We start from the raw sequence: 9,667 nt of genomic DNA, 5'->3' as shown, positions 1-9,667 counted from the left end.
TATCACTCAAGCTGGAAAAACAAAAATCAAACTTAAATAGAGAAACTGAAGAAGAAGAAGAAATTGGTGAACTAATCAAAGTGTTAGCGATGATGGAGCCTCTCGAAAAGGGTAATTTTATTTAGTCATTCAGACAGAAAAAACGGCTCTTCAAGCCGAAACCCAGCATCGGCTCCACAGAGCTGCCACGTGGACGAGTAATAGCAAAACGCATCGTTTCGTATCATCATCTCATTCTCATCGGTAAACAAATCCGGCAAATCAAACAGCTTCTCTTCGTCATTGTCTTTGTCCGTAAACGACGTCGTCGAAGCACACGAAGCTTCCGAAGACTCTTGACTTTGTGTCGTCGTCGTGGTGGTGCTTGTGTCGGAAGAAATCACCGTTGCGGCTCGACTCGGCTCGGCTTCAGCTAATTCAGCTACTTCCTCCACATCGTTGACCGGATCTTGCCAATTGACGGCGGCTAGAGAGGCGGCGGCTTGAATGTCTTTAGGAGAATTTGTGAGTGGACGAGGAAGCTCGCCGGATAACTCGGGAAAATTAAGGTAAGCCGTTGTACCTTTAATGGCTAAAGCCGCTACGTCGTGAGCTCGAGCTGCCATCTCAGCCGTTGGATAAGTGCCGAGCCAGATTCTTGATTTCTTCCTCGGCTCTCTAATCTCCGACACCCATTTCCCCCAACTCCTCATCCGTACTCCTCTATACGTCGGATGCTTATCTCCGCCGTTAATCTTTCGCTTTTTTCCTCCTCCTCCTCCTCCTCCGGTTTGATGATCATCGTCTTCAACCGAGGCTAATGATCTTCGAGATGCTTTTCTTGTGGAGTTGTCTTCCTCATGGTGAGGGAAGTTAGATGATGATGATGATGAAGAAGAAGATGATGTTGTAGGTGAAGAGGGCAATGAGGCGGTGGCTGAGACGGTGGAGGAGGAGGAGATAAAGGTTACTTGAGAAACACTACTACTCTTCTCTATGTTGATTTGTCTTTCCATTGTAATGAGAGCTAGCTAGAGAAAGCTTTAGAGAGATGGATGGTTGCACAAAAATAGATGTGAAGTGTGGGCTGTATTAATATTCCTCCACAATCTCTCTCTTTTCTTTTTTTTTTGTTGGCTTTTTCTATATAATAAGGGAAAATGAAGAAAAATAAATATGTATAAATTAAATGTTATTTTTTTCAGTATAATAAATAAAATCGAAGGAGGCAGTATGGATTGGGGTCCATGGAACAAAAAGATATTATTGAGATTCACAGTTTTAGCGAACCAGTTTTGTTCCATGTGAATATTAATACATACGACATGGCTTTATTTATTATTATGTATTTATATCTTACAGACAAAAAAAAAAGAAAAGAAGGTAAAACAAATTATTAAATGTATTTCTTTAGTTTATTAGAAACAAAGGAACAAAAAATTAATTCGCATGGCAGTCGTTGAATTATTATTTTTTATTTTTAAAAATTCACGTCGTCTAATATGGCCCGACCCTCGTGCATGTGCGTCACCTCTCAACACATGAATTTCCCATCTTCCACTTTTATTTCGTCCAAACAAAATTGTGGTTAGTGTCACGTCGTCAGATATTGAACATTTAGGACCTATTCTTTTCTATTTCTCGCAGACTTTTATTTTTTTCGCAAATATGTTTGATTGGTAAAATTAAGAAATAGAGTACGATGGCAAAGACTCGGATGCAACCCCGTTCAAAAATGTTGTTTCGACATTTACATTGACAGACTATCTTTTTTTTTAATTCATATACTATCACTTAAATTAATTATGTAATTTTGTGATTAATGTAAAATTTGATTAAGCTGTAGTTAGTACATTTTCGAGTTAAAATTTAGAAGCACAACATGTTGGCTTAAGCATGAAGTCAACTTGAAAGAGTGTAGGAATCCTTATTCAACTGGGCAATGGTTAAGAGATAAGGATCATAGTGTTTAGGAGGTATCTAAGCACAAGGTGTTTTTCTAATAGGATTAGGACTAAAAGTTTTATATATAAGGAGATGTCAAGGTGTGACATAACTTATGAGTTGTGTGAGATTGGAGAGACTTAAGTTTTTGAGAAAGTTTTCTTAAGTAATAAAGAAAGGTGTTCTTTATATTCAATCTTAAAACTCTTAATTTGAGAACAATATTTGGTATCAGAGCTGGGAAGAAAAGATAACGAAAAACGATGATTTAGAGACATCGACGAGCAAGCAAAAGGAAGGAGGAGGACCTTCTTCCATCAAGTGCCCTATGCTAAGCACGAGCAACTACACTGTCTGGGCCATGCGCATGAGGATACTTCTCAGAGTTAACAAAGTATGGGATGCTATAGAAACAGAGGACAAGGACGAGGATATGAACGATCTCGCCATGGCATTACTATTTCAGTCCATCCCTGAGTATTTGATACTACAAGTAGGAGATTTAGACACCGCAAAGAAAGTATGGGATGCCATAAAGACTCGTCATGTTGGGGCAGAGCGGGTGAAAGAAGCTAGACTGCAGACCTTAATGGCAGAGTTCGACCGGATCAGGATGAAAGATTCAGAGACCATTGATGATTTTGCGGGAAAACTATCTACTATTTCATCTAAGTCAGCTGCTCTAGGAGAAGATATTGAGGAATCGAAACTCGTTAAAAAGTTTCTTAAGTGTCTTCCTCGGAAAAAGTATATACACATGGTTGCCTCCTTAGAGCAAGTACTCGATCTTAACAAGACAAGTTTTGCAGACATTGTTGGTCGCATGAAAGCTTATGAAGAGCGTATTGCAGAGGAAGAAGAGGCACTTGAAGATCAGAATAAACTGATGTACACAAATTCGGAGCCTCAAGCACCACAACAAAACCGTTATGAAGCAAATCGTGACTTCAATGGAGGATATTATGGAGGATATCGAGGCAGAGGTCGCGGAGGACGCTTCAGGGGAAGAGGACGTGGAAGGTTCAACGGAACAAGAGACTTGTCGAAAGTTGAGTGCTTCCGGTGTGACAAACTTGGTCATTACGCTGCAGAATGTCCGGATAGACTGCTTAAGTTACAAGAGACTCATGAAACAGACACAAAGGACACTGAAGAAGCAGATGAACTCATGATGCATGAGATTGTGTTTTTAAACGAGAAGAAGGTCGATCCAAAGAAGTATGAGACTAATGCTGTAGAGGATAACGTGTGGTATCTTGACAATTGGGCAAGTAATCACATGACTGGAGATCGCAGATATTTCACCTCGTTGGACAGCACCATTACAGGGAAGGTTAGATTCGGGGATGACTCAAGAGTAGACATAAAAGGAAAAGGTTCCATTGAGTTCATTGATATGAATGGGGAAGCAAGGACAATGTCGAGTGTGTATTATATTCCAGACTTAAAAAGCAACATTATCAGTCTGGGACAGGCAACTGAAGTCGGATTTGATGTACGAATGCGAGGAGAGGATCTAACTATGCATGATAATGGTGGAAAGCTAGTTGTCAAAACTACCAGGTCGAAGAATCGATTATATAAGGTTCGCATGGACATAAAAGACACCACATGTCTTAATCTAACTGTCTTGAGCGAGTCTAACAGATGGCATGCTCGTTTGGGACATATAAACACGGAAACAATGAAGTCAATGCTGCAGAGAGAACTTGTTACAGGAATCTCTAAGGTAAAAATAGAGAAGGAAGTCTGCAACTCATGCCTTTTGGGAAAACAGGCAAGGAGATCTTTTCCCAAAGCAACTTTGTTCCGTGCAACAAAACCACTTGAGTTGGTTCATGGAGATTTATGTGGTCCAATTACACCTAGCACAACAGCGGGGAACCGTTATATCTTTGTTCTTATTGATGACTATTCAAGATACATGTGGACAATACTGTTGAAGGAGAAGAGTGATGCGTTCTCAAAATTTCAGAAATTCAAGTCTGTTGTAGAGCAAGAGTCAGGAGAAAGAATTAAAACCTTTCGAACAGACAGGGGAGGAGAGTTCACGTCATTTGAGTTTAACTCCTATTGTGAAAACTCCGGTATAACACGACACCTTACCGCTCCTTACTCACCGCAGCAAAACGGGGTTGTAGAAAGAAGAAATCGAACACTCATGGAAATGACCAGGAGCATCATGAAGCATATGAGTATTCCAAACTATCTATGGGGAGAGGCAGTAAGACACTCGACTTATCTCCTAAATCGAGTTGCTACAAGAGCTGTGAAAGACAGAACACCATATGAACTGTTTCGACATAAGAAACCAAGTATTGAGCACCTACGGATCTTCGGATGCATTAGTTATGCAAAGGTGGACACACCACATCTCAAGAAGCTTAATGACAGGTCTAGAAGGTTGGTGCATTTAGGAGTAGAGCCAGGAACAAAAGCCTATCGGTTATTAGATCCAATAACTCAGAGAATTGTGGTAAGTCGTGATGTCGTATTTGATGAAACAAAAGGATGGTTGTGGAAAACGAGTACTCAAGAACAGAGCAGAGCCGGAAATTTCGAAATAAAGTTTGGAGTGTTTGGAAATCATGGAATCAGAGGAGATGATCAAAGCATTGCTACCATAGAACAACCCAAAACAGAGGAGAATGATGCAGAACTCGAGAATCAAAGCAGTGAGCTGGAGGATACTGAGTCTAACTATGATATTGGAGAATTCAAACATGAGGGGAATGAAGCTAATGAAGGTCAACTTGTGTTGAGAAGATCATCGAGATTAATCACCAGACCAAAGTATCTCAATGATTACATATTACTAGCAGAATTCGAAGGAGAACAGCTGTTAATGTGTGTAGATAATGAGCCTAGAGACTTTTGTGAAGCTAGAAAGTCAAAGCAATGGTTAGCAGCATGTGAGGAAGAGATGAATTCAATCACAAAGAATCATACTTGGAGTCTGGTTGAGTTGCCACATGGAGCCAAGGCTATAGGCTTGAAGTGGGTGTTTAAGCTCAAAAGGAATTCTGATGGAAGCATAAGTAAGTATAAGGCTAGGCTAGTGGCAAAAGGGTATGTTCAGAGATATGGAATTGATTTTGAAGATGTGTTTGCACCGGTTGCGCGAATAGAGACAATTCGGTTGCTTATAAGTCTTGCTGCATCAAGAGGATGGGAGATCCATCACCTAGACGTCAAAACAGCGTTTCTTAATGGAGATTTAAAGGAGACAGTTTATGTCTCACAACCTGATGGTTTCACTGTAGAAGGGAGCGAGGATAAAGTATACAAACTTCACAAAGCTTTGTATGGTCTAAAGCAAGCTCCTAGAGCTTGGAATGAGAAGCTTAATCAAGTTCTTAAAGAGCTCCGATTCAGAAAATGTTCTAAGGAGCCATCGGTCTTCCGGAAAAAGGTGAATCAAGATATTCTTCTTGTTGCAGTCTATGTCGATGATATATTTGTTTCTGGAACAAGCACCTTGGTCATCGAGAGCTTTAAAAAGGAAATATCTATGCAGTTTGAGATGAGTGATCTCGGTAAACTGACTTACTATCTAGGCATTGAAGTTTGTCAATGTCATGATGGAATAACACTGAGTCAAGAGCGTTATGCATTAAGAATCCTAGAAGAAACTGGCATGAAAGACTGTAACTCGATAGAAACACCGATGGAAGATGGTATCAAGTTGTCTAAAGCAGAGAAAGAGAAGGATATTGATGGGACTAATTACAGAAGGATTGTAGGTTGTTTACGGTATTTGCTCGACACACGGCCTGATCTATCCTATTGTGTGGGTGTCTTAAGTCGATATATGCAGACTCCAAAAGAGTCTCATGGAGCTGCTTTGAAGCAATGTCTTAGGTATCTACGCGGTACTACTACAATGGGATTGGCATTTAAGCGTTCCTCTGTTGAAAATTTCAGGTTGGTTGGCTATAGTGACAGTAGTCACAATGTGGATCCTGATGATGGAAGAAGCACAACCGGACATGTGTTTTATCTCAGCGGGAGTCTGATCACTTGGTGTTCACAAAAACAAGACACGGTTGCTTTGTCTTCCTGTGAAGCAGAGTTCATGGCTGCAACCGAGGCAGCAAGACAAGCGATTTGGCTTCAAGAGTTACTAAGCGAGATCACAATGTTGGCATGTGAAAAGGTGGTTATTCGAATAGATAATGAGTTTGCAATCGCTCTTACAAGGAATCCAGTATTCCATGGACGCAGTAAACATATACACACTAGATATCATTTTATTAGAGAGTGCGTAGAGAATGGACAAATAGAAGTTGAGCATGTTCCTGGTGAAAAGCAGAAGGCAGACATCTTAACAAAACCTCTTGGGAGAATCAAGTTCAAAGAAATGAGAGAATTAATTGGAGTGAGAGACTTCAAGCTTAGAAGGGAGAATGTTGGCTTAAGCATGAAGTCAACTTGAAAGAGTGTAGGAATCCTTATTCAACTGGGCAATGGTTAAGAGATAAGGATCATAGTGTTTAGGAGGTATCTAAGCACAAGGTGTTTTCTAATAGGATTAGGACTAAAAGTTTTATATATAAGGAGATGTCAAGGTGTGACATAACTTATGAGTTGTGTGAGATTGGAAAGACTTAAGTTTTTGAGAAAGTTTTCTTAAGTAATAAAGAAAGGTGTTCTTTATATTCAATCTTAAAACTCTTAATTTGAGAACAATACAACATACAAAAAATAACTCTTACTCTATCGATATAACTATATACTTTACGTAGTAGGTTTTGAGTAAAATGAAAGACTTGTTAGAGGTCTCTTTCTTAAGAGTATTTAAAGAACGTAGCTTTTCCCGAGTAAATTAACCCTAAAAATACGACTTACGAAGATTATACAAAAATAACTCTTACTCGATGGATCGATATAACTATATACTCCAAAGAAAAACTTATTTTGTGCGGTACGTAGTAGGTTTTGAGTAAATGAAAGACTTGTTAGGTCTTTTGTAAGAGTATTTAAAGAACGTACTTTTTCCGAGTAAATAATCCTAAAAATACGACTTACGAATACGATAGTAATTAATTTATGTCCGAATAATCCAATAATATGTCTGCTATCAGTGCCCGAGGTATTTTGATTACACGCGCCGATAAAAAGTAGAGTACGATTAGTAAAATCAACACAAGATTCATACCTCCTTGACCAAGGCATTAAGCCATCTCTTTCAACTAATTTTCATAATTAAATGTCATTAAGCTTTTTGGTTCCTTCTCGAGAGGAAATATAAAGGCATGGAAGCATAATTGAGATGGCTGTCCACGTCATAAGATTTTAATTAATACGAATGGGTCGAGGGTATTAAATTCTGATTAAATATAATACGTACACGTACCATATCAAATTTATGTGAACGAATATGTATAGAACTAAGTGTATATATATGTTGGAGTATATTAATGTAACACTGTTAGTACGTCATATTAGATTCGGCGCCATCATAATTTAATTACGAAACCACTTTATTTTCATATTTATTATATATGGTCATTGGCCACCACAATAAATAGAAAACACTCCTTCAATCAATTTGTTAAAAAAATTCTCCAGCTGTGATTATACAAGAATCATTGAACAATGAACGACATTATTCACACGTAGATGTATACGGTATAGATATACAGTCATGCAGACATAGATTCTCTACTATGTATGTACTCATAGTTATGATATACATATATGGAGCTAGTAGCTTAGTACTGTCCACTTCAGGAAAGTGTGGCTATTGTTTATTTAGAATCTTTTCAGTTGATTGAGGAATATTGACCCCATTAGCTCACACTGATCTGCAGGTTCTCATTTGTTCTATTTATATAGTCGATCCAATTTTATTTTATTTTATACGCCATTATTATACATCCGATCCTTCGTTATTATAAATTGACATTACGGTGTGTAATAGCTGCAATGATGGTATGTAGTAGTAAAATCGTGAAATGATGAAAATTGTACATGTTGAATAACGTTTTTAATATTGTAGGTACATAATATATAGTAGTAGAAGAATAATGAAAGTGAAAATAATGACAATAGTACTGCAGGTGAATAACGTCAAAATATTAGTTCTAGTTAGAAATTGACACAAGTTTATTGTTGTCAAAAAAACCAGATTTTTTTTTTTTTATCAATGATTTATGTTAATACGGAACCATTATATATAGTGGTAGATAAAAATATATTGGACTAAACTAATTATTATTTGAATGTGACAAAGGCTTTTTTATTTAATTACTTCTATACTTTAAAATTTGTCAAAGGTTTTTTATATGCCAAAAACACATTCAGTACAAAACAATCTTAGAAGTCGATCGTATTGGATCTAAATTTGTCAAAGCTTTTTATTTAAAAACATTATTTAAACAACCTGCATTAATTTTATAAATGTATATTCTTTTAAAATGTATTGTATAAAATATCATATAACTTAAAAATTAATATGGATTTATGCAATTTTGAAGTTGTGGACAAGAGAGCCCACAAACTTCCCTAAGAAGGTATCAAAGAAGGTACCAAACTGAGAGAATAAAAGAGATCATGAATAGATCAATCTGATTAATAGTTTGATCTTTGCGAATCCATTTTGTTACTTTTTTTTTTTTGGATTTAATTGTTTTTATGTTGGTTTTCCAGATACTAGTGAATCTGATACTCGTTCTGGTTCTAATTTGAGTCGTCAAAGGAAGCAAGAGGTAATGATTACCTAAAAGAACTGTAGATATGATTAGGTAGAGATGTTAGCTATTATAAATTTTTAACAGTGTTCGGTGTTAGCTATTTTTTTGCTATAACAGTGTTATATGTTAGCTAATAACAGTGTTAGAGATGTTTAGCTATAACAGTGTTGGAGATGTGATGGTTAAATTTTTCTTGTTTTGCAGCTGAACATTCACCGCCACTCTAATCCACGCCATTAGTTATGTGATGAATAGACTTTTCTCTATTTCATTGTTATGTTAAATACATTGTTTTCTCTATTTTTAATGTAAGAATCTTGTCTAAGGTCTTGCTTCTTTATTCTTTAATTAATACCCAATTAATGGGAGACTCGTACTAGTTATTTGCTCTCTCTTGCTACAGTTGAAAAGATTCATACAAATGAGATCACGAAGGATTGTATTTTATTTTATACGACATTATTATACATCCGATCCTTCGTGATTATAAATTGACATTACGGTGTGTGATAGCTGCGATGATGGTACGTAGTAGTAAAATCATGAAATGATGAAAATAGTGCATGTATCTTGTGGAAGAGTTGCACGACTCAAAAATTCATCCTAATTCTCTCTCAGGCACGATAATCGAGGCACCGCTCTACTCACCTATCTTCGATGCCGGTAGAGCTCCGGCTCGCCGGCGTCGGGATCTCTCAAGCTCCCTGCTCCTTTACTACTTCTGTATACTCTTCTCGTCTGTGTTTTTGGTTCTCTTCACCGAAGGTCTTCGGAGAGTCCAGATCTCAACTCCGATTTCACATCAGTCTCAATCAATTCCCATCGTCCCTCCGCTTCCATCCTCCTCTCTCAGTGAGACTGCTCATCTGAATATCCAACTGACTGAATTCACTCCTCAACCTCCCGAAGGCCCTGGTTCCATTGGTGATTGTCTCTCGATCTGGTTTTGTCCACAGTCAACTTTAACATCTCACCTATCCTCGGATTTATATCCTCCCTCCAAGTGTTCGACTTGGCGGCAGCCGGACGGGAGCTCTGTGTTGACACCG

General features: G+C 37.8%; 1 protein-coding gene across 1 annotated transcript; it reads right to left on the bottom strand.

The window, feature by feature from the left end:
• LOC104783047 (ethylene-responsive transcription factor ERF034-like) lies at positions 7-1,108 on the bottom strand. The gene has a single exon (XM_010508131.2). The coding sequence runs from the start codon at positions 993-995 to the stop codon at positions 126-128; it is 870 nt and encodes a 289-aa protein (XP_010506433.1). The 5' UTR covers positions 996-1,108; the 3' UTR covers positions 7-125.

This window comes from Camelina sativa, chromosome 4, assembly GCF_000633955.1.
Source record: "Camelina sativa cultivar DH55 chromosome 4, Cs, whole genome shotgun sequence".
Lineage (NCBI taxonomy): Eukaryota > Viridiplantae > Streptophyta > Magnoliopsida > Brassicales > Brassicaceae > Camelina > Camelina sativa.
The sequence above is the reverse complement of the archived record's forward strand: the minus strand, read 5'-3'. Positions and strand labels throughout refer to the sequence as shown.

Bases quoted from the DNA above. Each gene is read 5' to 3' on its own strand.
- LOC104783047 (XM_010508131.2), bottom strand. From the start codon at position 995: ATGGAAAGACAAATCAACATAGAGAAGAGTAGTAGTGTTTCTCAAGTA.